Below are 19,141 nucleotides of genomic sequence, written 5' to 3' on the forward strand. Positions count from 1 at the left end.
TGACTTCATAACAGCTTCGATATTTTTCGGAAACAATTGCTGAGGTTGAACTGAAAGAGCTTATGATACTTAAAGATAAAATTAAATAACATCAAAACACTAGATAATACTGACTTCATGAGAGGAAAAAACTGCAGATTGCACACATTCAAGCTTTTGCACTGCTGTATAGTCATTTTACTGCATTTTTACTAGATGTCATCCCAATATTATACCTTCTTCAGGATGATATCAATGTAACCTGCAATTAACTGAGAGATCTGTTCTCCTTCAGTGGTCTGTACTGAGTAATAGCTTTCCTGATATTCACCAAAATCCTGAAAGTAAAAAAAAAAAAAAAAATTAACTCTTGGCAAATGAAAGATAAATAACCAGTGTCAAATGTGGGATTAATTCCCATTTTAAAGTTGTTTGTATAAGTGTATTTTTTATATCCAACAATAATTGAAACTACTCCAAGATTCAAAACCAGACTATATAGGGGAGTAAGGAAGGAGAGAGGAAGGGTACTTTTTATGTCTGCTTCACAGAAGAATCACAAACTGAAATACCAGGGGACCAATAAATATTTAATCTAACTTCATCAACCTTAGTCACCAAATAATGGAGAAAATTCTAAAGAATTGTATTCTAAAGCATAATCAACTATGTCAGTGGAAATTAAATGCATATTATTGAAGTGAATATCAGCAGCTAGTCACTGCCTCTTACTCTAGCACATTAAACGACCTTTTTATATCCAGAATACTCTTTTTGCAGTGGATTCCTATGGAACAATTAACAAAACACGTCATATTCATGAGAGTTCTTTAAATCCGTAATTATCAAAATGTTTTCATGACAACATAACGTTGCTTATGTTCATATCCTGCAAGTCACAACTTGCATTTTGAATGGAACCCAGTGATCGATTAAGCAGGTTTTAATGGTATTTTTCATAACAGCACTAGTTCTAAGTTACAGAAGGGATTTAAACACTGCTTTTGGGAAAATGGTCTGTCTAAAAATATCAGAATACAGACTGACCATAGACACCAAGATAAGCCAATTTAACAGTTTAGGACTTTGCAGCTCTACTTAATTCTAGAGATTTTCAGATAGAAGAGGTATTAAAAAAATGCTGAGATTGCAAGTTCATCTTCCTTTCTCCACATCACATGGATTGCCCTTCCTTCTCAAGATGTACAGAAAGATTACCAGGGTAAAGCTTTTAGGTGAGGCAGCCCAGCGTTTCACAGTTGTCAGTGGCCATTCTTGTAACACTTCCTTGGTCTTCTCATCCACACGCATCACTGAGTCTTTGGTGACCCCCAGCAAGCGAGGAACCAGCTTGTTTTTGCCTTTCATTTTTTCCTGTAACAGGGTGTGAAAGATTGTTTTTCATTAAAGCACATCATGCCAGAGGAGAAAGGGGAAAAGAAGTCATGATGGAATACACTGAAAAAGGGCAAAAATAGCATGCAGATGAGGACAATTTAAGCCTCGAGACTTAGTTTTTCTGGTCATATCAAGTCATTTTCAAGCAATGCATTAACATGAAGTTATTGTCTTTACATGATTTTTACTATGCAGTTCATAAGACACTCCCTTTTCTCCCTCCCCGAGCAAATAGGAGCATTTTAGGGAAAGAATTGTTGGAAGTAACTTTAAAAAAGAAAAACACAAGATGACAGTCTTTCCAGAGACAAGCCTTTAAAGTAACACCATATTAGAGAAGCAGAACGGGAAATTGGCATCAGAAGGACTGAAAAGTTGCCATCAATTTTTGCACTCAGACTCACCACTTCTCAAAAAAAATATCTGGAGAGGGAAAGAAAGAAAAGAAAGGACTGTTGGGGTTCACTTGGGCTGTAAATTAAGCAAGATCAGCCATAATTTGTCCCATACTCTGGATTTGAAAATTTAGTTATTTTCAATCCACAAGAGCAGTCTAATCAAGGGGAAAGGAGAGAGTCAGTCTGCATGCTGTGAACTGCTCTGTCATAATTTGTTGGGCATTCCACCTCTTCATTTATCTAAGGTTGTAGAGCACAAGCCCAAACTACTAATCTGCTACGTAAACTATTCTAAATAGAAATGAATCCACACCTCCCACTTCCCTCAATTTATGTACACCATAACAAATCAGTTCCTAGTTATAGTTGGCCATTTGATTGGCTTCAAAACAGACCGATTTGTCCTTTCAAAACAAGTTTCATTACAAATTACAAAATAATTGTTTCAGTTACTGCTTGCTTTAAGTTATGACCAAAAAAAGCAAGATTTTAATGAAAAATATAAAGATAGCTAGGTTACCTTTTACCATACATGCTGCCTAGATTGTGTTAACAAATCCCTCTGAATTAGTGGTTCTAAACATACATGCTTGTTAGTTTTAATATTTTAGTTACTGAAAATGGCACGCCATAACATTAGTATAGTTTCCAAGATGAAACTTAATATATTAGCCTGACAACGTGAAGTTGAAGTGTTTATTCCTTATGATGCTTTATCTAATTCCAATTGTTTGCATTTTAAGGATTTATGCCCACAGCACATTTAAAAAAAAATCCAGAATATTTAGCTTTGTATTCCTAAATAACTGGATTAGAAGCTGCATAACTCAGATGTAGTAATGACAACCAATAAGCTTTTTTGTAATTCTTTATTACACTAATTTAATGATTCATACTATTCCAAGATGCCTATGAGCTACATACATTCTGTACAGTTGACATGAGCCTGTAACACTGAAAATGAATGTAGCTCCAGATGAAGTTGAAAACATTTTTCTCAGTCAGGATGCTAGCTCAACAGCTCTTTTAGAGAGCTGAGACTGCTTTCTTCATTAAAGATGATAATAAAACATTTTTCCTTAAAAGAAGGAAAAATAAAAGGTAATTATTTCAGAGGCTACTGTATGAATAGTATTAAGCTCTGCATGTTTTTTTTTTTTTTATTTTCACCTATCTGCTTCACTAGAATTTCTCAGTGACTAAGTACTTTAGGAGAAGGCAACCTATTGATAAACAAAATTCAGAACTGTAACTGTGGCAAACTAAGAATAAAAACCTCTGCCAAAATTTAGCCTTCTTTTAATTATGTAGTAACTAAATACTGAGGCACTAGTGCTTCAGTCCAGTTTTCACAGCAAAACATCAGTGTCTTGGTATCAAATTGTTTCAACACCTTTAGATCACAGCCTTATTGTAAGGACTAAGAGAAATTAATCATGCAACTGATGAAGTTCTTGGTCAGATGCTGGCTTCAGCATGCAATTCATATTATCATTAAACTTTCAACAGAAGCAGCTTCAGAGCTTTTTTGTGAATATTTTTATGAAGAAAGTACTTCGATGGTAATCAAAATTTAAAAAGAGAAGTGTCAATTTAATGAAGTCAAATCAAGACTAAACTGTCTTTCTGGAATTCAGCCTGACTAGCATCAAAACTCAGATCACAATTCTCTCTTAGGTAGTCATTTCAACTGTTTTTCCTCCAGATGTTGCTTTCAGAAAAAAAAAGCTTAAAAACACCTCTGACCTTTGATTAGTGGAAAACCTATGATAATACATAACCAACCATACAATATGGTCAGCAAGATCTGCATTACCTTAACAAGGAAAAAGGACACACCATAGGTCCGCAGGGAGCGGGCTAACTTCACATATTTCACTTTGGCTTCTATTTCAGTCATCTCACCACAGTTTTTGTGCTCCTGTAATGAGAGTTCAGTATCACTTAGACAGAAGCAATACTCTTTCTGGAAACTAACAAAATGGGGTGTTAGCTGTTCTCTGTTTAAGAATGTTCAGTTAATAATCATTCCAATTAAGACATTTGAAACAATACTGTATAGAAATGTTAGTATGATGATTCCCTGTAATTCCTTATCAAAACATATAAGCAACATGTGGAAATGGAACATTTTTCTTTGACCATCATCCATTTATTTGTGCCTCAGTCAAGCAGATTTAAACCATTTATGAAACAGTTTTAAATTATTGGTATTGCTGCTATGTGACAGCATTATGTTTCATACAGTCAATGTCTACTTACTTGGTTTAAATAATTTAAAACTCTCAGTGCATACAATTTTTTCCAGCAGAAGAATAGTTCTGCTTTGTACCCTAAACCTCCGACTCACTAAAGCCTCATGCTTTGTAATTGACCATTTGTCATCTTTTAAATGGATTTCCTGTAGTTTGTTTATTTATTTATCCAGTTGCACCTTTATCCACATTTTTGTCATAAGTTGACAAGAATTCTATAGGTGAGAAAGGAGCAATTATTTTTTTCTAGTAGTTCATTCTGAAATGTGCATCTAGGTGTATTAAAACTCCATTTTTATTATTTAAACAATTTACTCATTAGTAAATTTTTATACCTGTAACTAATGAGAATTACAAATATTACCTATTCAAACTTCATTTCAGCATCTGCTCTCCTACTCTGATGAAAACCCTGTCCTGAAGTCCTCCTGTTGAAATACTTTTTGTGGGTTTCTGTAGCACCCCCCATCTCTTCACCACTGTCCTCTGAATTGCTGGTTACCACCTCCTTCATGCTAATTGATGGCAGCAGGGGGAGCACCAGTAACATGGGAAACACTTGCCTACTCCAGTTCACTCTTGTCAACACTTCACAGAGGAGCACTTGGAGAAGCAAGTGCAACTCCAAAAACCTTTTTGCATCCCAAGAACACAGACTGATTAGAGCACTCAAATTCAGTACAGAACAGAGTCAGGATCGCTGAAGAGCAAGAAACCCAGTCATTGCAGATGGAATATTTGGAGAAAGTCATGTCAAAAACCCAAGAATTTTATAAAGAAAAGATTCACGTTTTTCAAAGCATCAGTTTGCATATTCTGCCTTGCTGTTGTGTTATCACCCATCATCTAGAGCCCTCAGTGATTAATTTCTCATCCATGCACTGAAGTACGTCAGGAACTGAAACTACTCAGATCATATTTGACGTAGGCAAATCATTTGCTATGAATCCCACAGAGAAATGAATCAATCTTTTTTTGCTTGAAGTGTAATATCACCGCCACCAACTAAAGGTATACACAGGGAAGTGTTACACATCCTCTTTCATAAGATGTATTACAAGCTCTGGATAGAATAGGATTTAGTGAGCTACAGAATTCCTACATTAGGAATGTAACAGACATAGAAAAGGATGTGACTTCACATGATTTCAAAATCACAGGTCACTGGTATGTCTTTCCAGAAACTGTACTATTTCAGCTGTTTACCTCAGATTTTTTCAGTTTAGATTACATTGCCAAATACACATGTTAATCAGCACAGACATTTAGTGCATTTATACCACTTCAGCTTGGAGAACATTTCCAATAGGATCAGTACATTGGAGACTCAACTGCTCTACATCTTTTACAACTGCATGATTCTCAGGCACACCACTGAATTCAAGCATTCGCTAGCAGAACTACATATTATTTGAAGCTCATGCCTGAATAATGAATGCACGGCAGGCTATGTGGAAGAAGTTTTAATGATTTTCCTAAATGTGCTTTTATTTTAGCACAAACACACATCCTTACATTTCAATGCAACTGAGAAAATGATCTTAAGAATATTAAATATTTTCTTTGTCCCCTTCAACAAAGTACACTGAAGAGTCGTCAGTGAATAAAAAAGGATCAGGACAATAAATCTGCTGAAGAAGGGGGGGCAAGAGGGAGAACAAGAGAGGGAACTGGGGGGGAGACAGGGGAAAAAGGGGAGGAAAAGGGGAGGAAAGGAAAAGTGAAAAGCTATCAGACTCTTCAAACATGATTTTCTGGTAGTTATACAAGTCAAATATATAGAGGTCATACACCTGTGAAAGAGAGATCATTTTTGTTATAACAGAAATGAAGCTGCAGTAAGTTTTTCAGCCTCACAATTACCTGAAATATTCTTTTTTCAGCCCCTCTTTGTTTGGTATATTCTTTAGGTAGGAATTCTTTTAGGCTAGAAAAAAAAAAAAAAAGAAGAATACCACAGGTTAGTGGTGTCTTCTTGAGGACAGACACTTTCCACACTTTATTCTTGGTATTATGTTCCACAACATTTCCAAAGTGGGCAAAAAATCTCTCTACAATCACTAAGTAGGGTAAGGTCAAGAGGATAATTGGCATAATAATAAAAACTACTTCAGCTATGTCCTGACATAACACCCTCTTCATGTTTAGAAAAGTCACAAGTAAACAAAGTTTGGACACTTTCTATTGTTCATCTATATAATGTCTATTATTATCTAGCTGCATTATAATATCTATTAGCAGCTCAAAGGAGTTCACATTTAATCCACATACACTTGCTATAATCTTGGAAACCAAAGCTTAGGCCACTTAGGTGTCTGAGTCCAGACACTACTATTACTTTCCTTAAGCACTTTGATTTACTGACCTGTGGGACACAGTTCTTCCTCTGCATGTTCCAAGACATGTTAAAACAAGTATTTTATTGAAAACCTGCAAAGCCATTAAGTGGACACAATACCAGCCATTATCTCAAAAACAAGGTCACAAATAACTAGCCTTATTTTATTTATTTTTTGCAGTACTCAAATACTACGGTTTCAGAATATAAAGTAAACAAAACAAGTTCAGCCTCCCTGGTAAGTTCAGTCAGAAAGAATCCTTGAACACCTCACAAGACTGTCTAGCTGTATGTACCTCCTTTTCTTTGCAATTAAATTAGACTTTTATCTCAGCCAAACATCAACCCAACTTGAAGACTTGTTAGCATCGTGCATTAAAAAATTGCAGTTCTTTTCTGGATTTTATCTTCCTATCTGCAACACTGAACTCTGATGAAATTATGCCATATATTCAGCAGTTCACCTTAAGTCTGAAGAAAATTCTGCCCTTCAAGAGAATTTTTGGGTTTCTAACCAAAGTTCAACATAAAAAAACAGCACTTCCACAGATAAAAAAAAATAAAATAATAAAAAAGAGGTTTCTAAGAATCCAGTAGGACTTGAGGATTTTATTCTCATTTTGGTCTATTAAGTATACAAGCCCACTATTAACACAGAAACAACTAACATCATGAAAAGCTGCAGATTTTGAGAAGGACATCTAGCCAGATTTCCTAAAAAAGATTGGCAAAAAAATTTTCCCATCATTCCTCCCCCCCCAACTCCCTTTAAAGGAAGCCTGCCACTGCAGACAACAACGAGAAGAACTTCAAGACTGTGATGACTTTGTGCTCTCCTCAAAAACACTCTCTAGTAGTTAGAATTTTCATTGCTATTGCCATAAAGCTCTAGCAATTTCAATCCAAGTAAGAGCAACTGCGCTTGCTAATCTGCCTTCCACTGTTTCAGTAGTTGTGTCTCAACTGATTACATCTTAATTAAATCTCTTCTACAAAATGAACTCTATAGATAAGGTCTGAATACAACTTATTATCCTAAAAAGCTAGTACATCTATTCTAAAAATAAAAAGCAAAACAAAAACTGAACAGTGCTTTTAACACAGAATTTCATACGTTCAAACCAGTTTGGTTACATTCACTTCTAAGAAAAACAAAAATAACCGAGTTGAATGCACTCTCATTCTAGCAATGGATTTATACAGAGAAGGGATAATCATGCACTTTCAGTTCTCATCTTTTATTAGCTAAGTTGATTTTCTCAACTATTCTTATGCCGACCAGCTATCAAGAACATCAGATTTTTAAGCATGTCTACTTATCTTGTTAGCTAACTAAGAAGCGATAGCTGAATAAACATTATTTGGAGCTTCTTGGGAAAAAGTTACGTCTGCCAAGTGCCCATTGGCACACTTGTACGTGCAGCTGGCAGTTAGATATGAAGTTTTTCCTTGTATGATCTTCCATTTTTCGATCAATAGAGAAGCAATCACCTCAACTGAAAAGTTGAAATACTAGCTGCAGACAAATTATTTTGATGCTGCCCATAATATTTTCTTTATTTATGTTGCAACAAACCATGGCCTTACTTTATTTAACAGTTTGTGTAACGAGTTCACAAAACCACATGAAATATATTATTCATTTAGCCTTCTTTAAAATCTTTAATTACACATTGTTACAATGTACAATGAACTCGATTAATAAACATCTAATAGCAAGCCGTGTATATTTAACTTCATCTAATTAGAGTTACTTCTACAATTCTTCAAAAACAATTATACCAAGTGCCAGCATATTGTTTTTCATTAGCATAAAGGTATATTGGACCTTCTTGCAGAAGTTTTAGACAGTAAAATAGGCTATATTGTAGAAGTGAACTTAGTGGTCACCAAGCATGCTTAGAAATAAATGGCAGATGCTAGCAAGTTTTAGCTGTTCCTTTCTTACCTACATACAAATCATAAGATTTCTTTAATAGATAATCTCTCATCAAATTTAAACACAGGGTGCCTCTGGATGCAAAGCAGAACTTCAACTGCATGAGGAAGGGCTATTTGCAATTAGGTAGTTTTCACGATTTACTTTGGCATGAGCTCTAGGGAAATTCCAACAGTCAATATCAAAGGGTTAACAAGACACAGGCAGTAATCATCACCCGTGCCAAGAATGACTTATCAAAGGCAAAAAAAGGATAAAAAGTAGCTCTGCACACTGCATACTGCAGACATAGCAAAGTAAGCCAAGTTGCTTTAAAATAATACTGAAATATGCTAGTACTATCCTGCTACATGCTGTTTTCTATACGAGCAGAGACTTCCATTAAGGGAACCTGTAGGCATGTTCAGGGCCCAGCAGCGAATGAATAAACACTTCAACAACAAGAAGTGTTTCCTGAAATGACAGGAGATGCACTCTTCAGTCAGCATTCATCTATACTATTTTTATATATTGCTCATAACAAAATAGGAGAGCTTGGCTTGATTAGACTCAACACAGAAGCGTGAGATTTCACAAAAAGACTGTCATGAAGGCTTAGTACAGCCAAACATATGTAAAGCTAAATCATAAGCATCTATACTTTAAAACAAAAGACAGTGACTAGGACCTTATGGTTCTCAAGTAAGTTTCTCCACAGAGAACAAAAAGGCAACAAGAATTACTTGTAAATCAGAAATGCTTAATTTCATGAAACTAGTTATACACCTGGACAGCAAGAGACTAGACTTGGTGGCCTGCAAGGCTCAATCCTCATACAGTCAAAACCCATTTAAATTAAAATTATACATTAGGTAGAAAAAACACACTGCAGGAAAAAAAGAAAAAAAAAAAAAGAAAAAAAAAAGGAAAGCCAAGGTTTTAAAATTTGAAATTCCAGTTCTAGATTATTCCCACTGGAGTAATGTTCTCTCTTCTAACATGCAGTTTGGTTATTTACACTTTTCACTCACATTAGCATATAAAGATACTGCACTTTGTGTTAACATTTTATTCTGTTATGGACTTCCAACTAGCCAGCGTTCTGTATAAAGCAGAAATGTCATCCAACCAGAAGTTCTTGTTGAACATAAAATACAGTTATGATAGAGGATTGTAAAAAATGACTTAAAATTTAGAAGATCAAGAAGAATGCCTAAATAATGCCTGTCATCCCTGTTCCACTGCAGGCCAAACAATCAAAATTCGTAGAGAAATGGAACCTCTAAAAGTCAGCCAAACTAAGTTTACCCATCTGACAACAGGAAAGTAAAGCATGACAATCAAGGTTAAAGGATGGGTCTCCAGGCCAGGACTTTGTATCCAAAGAGCACAATACTAGATCTCCATTCATACAATGCCATGAGAGGGTGAAACCACACAATTAATTAACATAATTAAAAGAGTTAGGAAAAATGAATATCTACACACAGCAGTATTAACTTCAGTAAAATGACTAAGTATCTTTCCATTCATGTGCTTTCATAACAAATCAAACGTGTGATATATATTAACATATACTTACTTCACAAATGGCATTACTAAATGCAGGCAGAAGATGACATCTGAGCAAGAACAAAACTCCAGTTCTCCCTAATTCAGTAACGCAGGCATAACAAAACTTCCAGTACACTCAGTCTAATCAAGAATGCATATGACATAAGGATGGATACATTAAAGAAGAGGAGACTATTGGGTAACACGAACCTTGACTTCCAGAGAAAGCAGAAAGGGCTTCCATGGACAACATTACCATGTGGTTGGAAAATCCAGCTGCATACCTAACTGGCATGCTGTGGGAAGCTGGCACCCTGTGTTGCCCAATAAGTCACTGCCAAATGTCCCCTTCACAGCAGCTGAAATTACTGATTTATGCAGCAAGGCTCCTGGTTGCAGAAAACACACAAGATCTGGCTACCACTAACTGGAGTACTAACATGCTTTTAAGCTATGAAAACCTAACAATAGTTACACTTTAGGTCACTTGAATTTATAAGTTAACGTAAGTATTTACTCTAAAAATCCAGGTTTGTGCTTGTGTTCTACATGAGGTCCAAACTGGATCTGTGCTTGAAAGCCTCCAAACTCACAAGCCTTGTCAAAGGAGACAGGATGGGAGCCATTCAGAATGTCATCACGAGCCTGTAAGAAGTAAGCAAAGACATATCAGGGACATCCAAAAGAATTACTCCATCTCTGAAATTCATCAAAAACTAAAACACAGGCCAAGAATCCAGCAACACACTTCTCTGTCTGAATGTCTTCATTATTCCATTGTGGATGTGTCTATGACTAATAAAATAAACAAAGGGATAGATTCTTCTCTGGTGAGTATCTACAGAGACATGCTAAAACCATGATTGTAACAACTGTCATCAAAAAGACAATTTGATATATATTTCCTGTGGCACACATATATAAAATACAACTTATAAACATGTACACAGACACAAGTGTACGCATTCACACCCAACATAACTCTTATCTTGCCACCTTGTAATATCAGGGAAAATGATCTAACTTGCAAGTAAAAAACAAATTATTGTTACAGAAATAGGAAGAGGTGAAGGCAAACAGCATTTTCTTTCTTTTTGTTTACATTTTGAAGTCATAGAAGATGATGGATTTTATAGTTCTGGCATGGGAAGACTCGTCTATCCATACAGAAAATAAAATAGTATCAGTGCATGCTGTTGCAACAGTAACCTGGAAGAAGTATCTAATGGACATGAGAATAGCACAGCGTGATAATCTTTTAAAACTCCTGAAAATTTAGTGCAATCCCACAACCAATACCATCTTATAATCATCTTAAAACCATTTTATAATTTGCCTCAGAGCTTTAAAATGCAATTTAGAGCAATCCTACTTGAATCAGCTTCAAGTATAACAACTGAGCATCCCATTAAACATTCAATGGATTTTTTTTCAAGTAACAAAATCAACCCTAATGATTTCAAACTGAATTACAGCCAGCTACACTGGAGACTACAGTTAGAAACTATCTTCAACAGAAAAACTCAAGCTTCCTAAGATATAAGCATCTCTAACAATTTGGGGAACCTGCCTGGGTGGGCTCCCACTGTGTTAAATGATATGGTCCACATTCAGAACAAGGAGTTTAGAAGATCAGAATACCTGAGCAACAAATAAGTTAGTTATTTAGCACTTGTTTTTGTAATATTTTTCTTCTAATTAACCTACACAGGTTTCCTCAGGCAAGCTAGAACTGGTACTCCAGGTTCACATACTGTACCTGAACATAAAGCAAATTCAGTTGAACAGGATCTCTTGAATCTACATTCTGGTCTGAATAGAAGAACTTTCGTCTCAACAGTAACGTTTCATTTTCATCAACTCCTTGTTCTCTAAATGTTCGGCTATGATCTAGCCAATTTACTGCAACAGAACCAGATAGACAAAGTGTTTAATCTGCAGTGTTGCCAGTGTTAATAGCTGTTGAGAACATCATATGATAACTGGCCTTGCCATTGGAGGGGGACACCTAGCAAAAAAAGTTCCTTTTATTTATGTTTCTAGTCAGTGCTGATGGTTGCTACAAATGAGAATTCAGTAACGGAACAGCACTGCTGAAAAACAGGAATTTACCCCGTGGTATAAAACACCACAAATACCATTGAAGCAGCAACTACAGCAAAAGTAGTATTTCAATACTAGATTCAGACCTTCAAAGCTGCATTGCAGTATTACTTGAAAGATTACCAAAACACCACCACCAAAACCAATTGCTTTGCTCACTTTTTATCCCTTAATACATTTTAAAACATCTTCCTTCCAGTAAAAGTTCATGTTAGTCCCCTAATGTTAAAACAAAGTAATTTTCATCAGTTTGCATATAGAACGGATCAAATATTGTCTTAGTTCTTTGGCACACTCCATTTACACTTCAAAGACAAAACTAGACATAACTTTGGATGGCTTTCAGTAGGCATCAGTAGTTAAATATCCAACTTGAATGAAGGGATTAAAAGGGTCATTATGGAAACAATCTTCCCTTCCCACTCTAAGTTATAACTCCACCACAAAAAAAAAAAAAAAAAAGCAATAAAAACACTTCAAAAAGACATACTCTCTCTCATAGCTAGAGGCAACAATTTGTCTATTTAACTAAACTCAAAAATGCACAGTAGTAGATGACACCATATATGAACATATACAATACAGGTAGGGAACAAGTGAGTCATACTGAAGAAGCTAAAAATGCAGTCCTGTATGATTTTCTTGCCCTGTTCTGCAGAAAGGTAGTAGTGAAAGAATCATCCTGGAATTCACTACTCACAATCATCATCAGTATGAAGCTTTGCCTTCAATTTTTCCATTTTTCTTTCATCACGCAACAATGTCCTATCTTTCTTAAGTGTTCCTGTACTCTCTTCTTTCTTTTCTTCAATGCTCTCCTGGATTAAGGAATATTCCTCATAATTGGTTATTCCTGGAATTAGAAATAAATCCAGTGTTTGTAATAAAAAAAAATAATAAATTTAAGACACAGATAATTTTTTTTTCCATGTATTAAAACACCAATGGTTCGTTACAAGTATAATGAAGATATTCCAGATGAAATGCAAACCAAAGCATGGGGAAGGGGATCCCAAGAATAATCTACAAGTTCTGCATTGAAGATGTTTCTCTAATGTTTGGCATTATTCTTCAAATATATCATATTTGGAGGTGCATTTCCCTTCGCGGATGCCTACAATTGTTTCCTGAGAAGTGGGTGATTTTAGCTTGTCCACAATGTGCAGAAGAAATGTGGCACAGAAGGCTGAGGAATAAAAAACACATGAGTAGAGTTCCAGAACTCAACTCTTCCCATGAATTTTCCATGAAACTGAATTGAAAAAAAAAATGAGTTCACAGCATTTAGTATATATGCTATGCTGTTCTCATTTCTCTCATCATCTTCCTCCACAGCATATTTATGTTATACAAGAAAGCAAATTAAATAAATGCTTGCATATATGACCGCATTCATGAAAATTAGTCCAATTAATTTTTAGAGCAAATTAATTTCAGAACATTGGAATCCAGCATAGAAACACTCACACAATTAAAACACACATTTTAATCTACCTTGAAAGTGAATTAATCTAAATCTATCTCAGTCAAATTAAGATCATTAATTCTAAATGAGAATGAAGCAAGAGATTAAGATAATTTAAAGTAATCCATGTTGAATGCCTGCTTATAGGTAAATTTGAGTTAGTTTCCTAAAATGTCTTTATTTAGATAAATATAAAAACAGACTATAACCAAAATGATACATTTTAGGCCAGCTGCTCTGGATGGTTTCCATATGTAGTTACAGAAGTAACATGATATTGTAACTAAACCTAAATCATAACATAGAAATGTAAGTTTAGGTGTATTTCAAGGTCAGCAACTTCTATGTCATTAATATTTAGCAAAAATTTAGTTCTATTTTTCTACCACCTAGCAGGAAAGCTTGTAGAAATAACACACAATGAAGAAGTTAAAACAGTATTGTCAGATACCTGTGCCTTCAAATGTTAAATACTGAAGTTAAAGGATATAGCTAATTCTCTACTGACTTTCACAAGAAAGCATGGACAATAGCTTTGAAACAAATGTTTGATCAACGTTAACTGATAACATAATTTCAACATTTGTCAACATGTGTCAACTTCTATCCAATAACACACATGGCATCCTAAATTTCAAGATGTCAATATGGGAATAAGCAAATAAATATTCTTGAATATGTAGGTCCCAAAATCTTACCTATCCTGCTGCAAATGGTAACCAGCAATTCACCAACTGTTTTAGAATCATCCACCATGACTGTTTTCACTGAACCATCCAACATACGTATTTTCTGAGGTCTCTGTTTCTTTTTGTACTCCAATATATCCTATGAAGTAAACAATATAGTTTCGAAACATTTAGGGAAACCACCACAAAAGCAATTCTATAGGGTAGATTCCTGAAGCAAGATGCTCCCCCCTCCCGTCTTTTTTTTTTTAAAGACATGTATGTGTGTTTGAAATGGATCACTTTCAAGAAAAGACTTAAATTTCTCCTACCGCTCCAAACGCTAAATATTGTTCTTGCTACTTGGGAAACAAGCTTTCTGAAAACATGTTGATGAACAAAGCAACAGATTTGTACCATACCCCATTTCTCAACATGTAATAATCCAGCGTTCTTCCAGCCTCCAACCATATACCTTTACGAGGATCTTCATCTGACAAGAACAATCCGTAGTCAGAGGCTGTGTAACAGAAAAGACAGTTCATTGAAAAATATAAAACCTCATCCAATCACCATTTTATTCAAGATTATTCAGGTTCATGGTAAAGCCTCCATTATGTTTACCCCCCATTCTTAATGAACTAGTATGCCTTTATTTTTTGCTGTGCTTCAGAGTAATATTTAATTTAGCAGCAGATAGCAGGGTATATCAGGCATTACAGAAGACTTGAACAAAAGCTTCACTAAATATGCACATATTACATCCATTACGGATCATCTATATTATATTAGAGAGAACTTATTACAAATAAGACCTTTTTAAAATGCTCATAGGTCCTGCTTAAAGACCTATATCCCTAGAGATCCAAAAATACAAGCAGTTTGGATTTAATCATAGTATACCATTTCAAGCAGTAGCTCTATTTCAAAACATTGTTTTCAATCCTTAACGTACTTAGCCTGTGCTGAACATACAAATCTTTTTTTGGTAGATGTTTCAGGTTTATCAAGTGAAAAAGAGGTTTTCAGAATCATATTTGTGATAACAATCTCAGGAAAAAAAATCTGCAGATATTGAAGGCTAAGCACAAACCAATTGATTCTTTCACAAACACAAGTAAATGGTAGAACTCTCGTGGCCATGGAAGAACAAATTCAGGCTTAAGCTTCAAAGCCTAGACTCCAGGTACACAAAATGAATACCATGACTGTCAACTGAAAGACTACTAAAGCATGAAGAATTGATACACAGCACATTCTTAGACAAATCCACTATCACAAACAGAAAAAGCTACTGTTCTTCGGTTGAGCCTGCTCTAACTCTTGTCCTAAAGTTGAAGCTAATGCTTATTTCCATAAAAGCTAGTCACCTGTGTGCACACAGTCTGTTACAACAGCCCCATGAAGGGACAGCATACCTCTTAATTTCCAGCCATGTGATCACACCCTCTGATTAGAACGTCAAGTAAATATAGCTACAACTTTGGGACAGTGTTTCATTTTTAAGTGTATTTTAAAGATACAATTCACATTTATTCAACAACATTTACATTAAACACAGTGTTACTTATGCAAAGATATAAAAACATAGCTGAAAGATACCAACTTCTAAAGGAAAAACCCTTCCAAGAAACTGAGTAAGAACAACTTCTCCTACAGACCATAATTAAAAGCTCCACTGAAAAGGCAAGTGATCCAAACAGAGATGTTTATGGACACAAATTCAGTACAGAATCAATTAAATGAAATTTTAGAATCTGTGCCTATAAATAGCTTGTGACATTTGCACACAAAGGGACTTTGCACTGAGAGCAGAATTACCAAGGAAGCGTTGACTGCTCTACTTTTCACTTCTGGGGAGCGCACCCTAGTAATGAAATAGCAGTAGCTGTGCAGCTTGCGCATGAGTATCACAGTCGCATCTGTCCCAGCATGTAAGCTTGTTGGAGAAGTGAAACTTACATAGTTGATAGTAGAACTACAAGACAATGTTTTCTATTGTGCAGGAACTGGTTAGATCACTCTGTACTATACCAGTATGAGTTTTCCTAACGAACAGGCAAACAAATGTTTTAACAGCCACAAAGAAGGGGAAAGGATATGTTGTTTTATATATATATAGGTGTATATATATATATATATATATACACACACACACGTATATATTGTTATGCATTGCAACTTCAGAAAGATGTTTAAAGTTTGTAATTGCACTGCCATCGCAAAAAAAAATATAAATAAATCAAGAGAGTTCCCAGGCTTTTCTGAGGTTTATGATATTCAGGGCTATTTAGTACTTGACTTCACTGAATACAACAGCTGTTCAAAATAACTGCATTAGGATATCAGTATATCAGAAACGCACAGGTTGTATCTGAAAAATAGAAGCTCTGTAACTAGACTTCCTAAGGGCTTCTGCAAAGGAGAAGCATTACTAAATAATACCAATTATCATACATGACTGGATTTTATTTTATTTTATTTTAACATTTAGACAAGGTTTTCAGAAGACCTCTAATACTGGAAAGCTGTGCAAAAAACTCAAACCGTTCTAACAATTACATTCTAGTGGCATTATACACAGCAGAGAACCAAATGATTCTGAAGAATCTGGATTTTTGAACAACTTTGACTAAATTTAAAACAGATTTTCTGCCTGAGTGAACAAATATTTCAGTGTTTTCACATCTAATTTGCTCAATATGTTCAGAAAGATTTGATTAATGAGTAACACCATTCTGAATATGGTGTGTTTTTCGTTTGTTTGTTTGGTTTTTGTGTTCTTGTTGTTTGTTTTTAAACTTAAACAGTTTAAAGCATTTCCTTTTCTGCATTTTGGAGATGTCCAACCTTCTTTGGTAATCCACATTGTCCCTTTCTTTGGTGAGGCACCAAAAAAGTTTACCCAGACCTTCCTAGAAAGCGTAACCACAAGCTTTCCTTTAAGATGATACCACAAAATCTGTTCTCCAATAACTTGGCCTTTCAGAGAACAGAGCAAGATTCAAGAAGGCTGGTGAATGTGCGCACAAAGGGGAAGCGATCCTTCAGCCAAACAAGCAATTTACATAGAAAGTGAAAGTTTCACCAAAAAATGTTCCCATTGTAGGAAAAAATCTGTCTCACCACAAGAAGAAAGAATTCAGCTAACTTCAGCCACTTAAAATTCTGTTTCAACTCTGTGTCTTTTACTCCAGAGTCTTCTTTAAATTAAAATACAAACCCTACAACCATAAAGATAAATGAAGGAACACAACAGACAGTAAAAACAGTATGGGTCTGTTTATTTTCAATTCAGCCAGTGAATTGACTAAGGATAAATAAAGAAACTCACCTTGTCCCATTTGAGCCTCTGGAACTCGTTCACGAATAACTCTGCAGGCATCATACACTGCAGTGGATGGTTCAAACTGCATCGTCTTCACTACATTGCATTGGCGGACACAGATCTTCAAGGAAAGTGCTACCATGGTGTTCAAAATCTTGCAAGTTTCTACTGAATTGTCTGAAAAAGCAGTGATAAGAAAGTGCTCAGAATTTTCCACTTAACTCTTTCATATGCTCCAACTGTTCATAGAAAAAAAATTGAATGACTTTAAAAGAATGATACATTTTCAATAGCTGCCTATACATGTACAGTCCCACTAGCATCCTCAAGCTAGAAACTGTACCCAAACACATATTATTCTTGGCATACTGAAAATTCATTTTCAGAAGAGGTGCGTACACATTACTAAAGATTAATATTTTGTCTGAGATATGACAAAATGCTGCATAAGAAAACAATACATTCACTCGGTATATCACCAATAGTAAGTATTTAGTAGTAACAGAAAAGCAACTGCATAATTTCCATTAAATCCATTTTTCACTCTTCAATATGGCAGATTTGATAACAAATACAAATTAGAGGTCAAATTTTCAATATGCAAAACTCAAATCAAAATGGTTATTTTTTCCTCCTCCTTTTTAGATCCTGACACATGGGAATCAGTGGGTGCAGGAAGGAGTAGGTTGCTTTCCAAAGACAAAGGCTACATATTTTCAGATGAAATTAACTGGTCCCCCTAACAATGAACATGACTCTCACCAGCACCTTTTGTTAGAACATTTAGATTGGCTGGTAATAAACTGCTTAGAAAAAATACATTAAACAACACAGATTCTGAAGTATGCAATACTGTGTGTTCTTTTCAAGACTGCATAAATCCACTAGATTTTTTTCTATCCTGTTATGTGCGACCCAGAGCTCCAAGAACAAGTTATTTTTCATTCCAGTTCTGTTTCAGAAAGGTCGTTGAATATGACAGCTATTGTCTACAAAAACAGGAAGATACAAATGATTTTTGTTTCATTTTGTAAATTGTCTGGGGTTTGTCTCAAGTGTCTTTCCTCACATTCCAAATCACACCTCCATCACTGGACTTTCCATAGGGATCTTCAAAAATTCTTCAGAACTAAAACCCTTTCTGCATAAATGCAGAATCAACAAAATCTTAAAATGCTTTCTGCATAAATGCATGTGCATGTTTTTAAATAGGAGGGTGTGAGATTCTAAGGACTCAAATTAGCTGCTGCTGATAATTTGACGACACATTCCACTAGATAAAAATTTAAAGGCCAGTTGTGCATCTTTTTACAGCTCAAATACTCAATTTGGCAAACTCACTTAAAGCAATAGGAAGGAACCACCATTTATATTTCAAGAGTGTTAAGAAAACACAACACCAAAGTACTGAGCTCCATGACTGCACCCTTCTCCAAGGCACAGACAAATCATCTCTCTACTGATACCATTTAGGAGTAACTCTAGCTCTAAAATGTCACATTCCCACGTTAGTGGGGCAACCCACCCAGCTGCCTCTCAATAAGCTAAATCATTCTACTTCATTATTATTATTATTATTATTACTTCCAGAACCACTTATTACCACCAGTATAAAATGCTACACAGTGCCAGATTTTCAGACTGACAATGGAAAAGAAGTCAGTGAGAGGAAAAATGTATAGGAAACATCGATAAATTTACACCAAAGCATCACCAAAACAAAATTATCTGGAAAAA

General features: G+C 35.3%; 1 protein-coding gene across 6 annotated transcripts in view; it reads right to left on the minus strand.

The window, feature by feature from the left end:
• The window catches only part of TLN2 (talin 2), a 172,316-nt gene that overhangs the window by 84,192 nt on the left and 68,983 nt on the right, over positions 1 to 19,141 (minus strand). For all 6 annotated transcript variants that reach the window (XM_068695657.1, XM_068695656.1, XM_068695659.1 and 3 more), the window contains 10 exons: positions 17,411 to 17,581; positions 14,499 to 14,596; positions 14,107 to 14,236; positions 12,644 to 12,796; positions 11,600 to 11,742; positions 10,358 to 10,485; positions 5,894 to 5,957; positions 3,592 to 3,696; positions 1,198 to 1,353; positions 216 to 317 (listed from right to left, as the gene is read on the minus strand). In XM_068695657.1, coding sequence (XP_068551758.1) covers positions 216 to 317; positions 1,198 to 1,353; positions 3,592 to 3,696; positions 5,894 to 5,957; positions 10,358 to 10,485; positions 11,600 to 11,742; positions 12,644 to 12,796; positions 14,107 to 14,236; positions 14,499 to 14,596; positions 17,411 to 17,546 — 1,215 coding nt within the window. In that variant the 5' untranslated portion in view covers positions 17,547 to 17,581. The remainder of the gene's footprint in view (positions 1 to 215; positions 318 to 1,197; positions 1,354 to 3,591; positions 3,697 to 5,893; positions 5,958 to 10,357; positions 10,486 to 11,599; positions 11,743 to 12,643; positions 12,797 to 14,106; positions 14,237 to 14,498; positions 14,597 to 17,410; positions 17,582 to 19,141) is intronic.

This window comes from Anas acuta, chromosome 12 (genome assembly GCF_963932015.1).
Source record: "Anas acuta chromosome 12, bAnaAcu1.1, whole genome shotgun sequence".
NCBI classification, from domain to species: domain Eukaryota; kingdom Metazoa; phylum Chordata; class Aves; order Anseriformes; family Anatidae; genus Anas; species Anas acuta.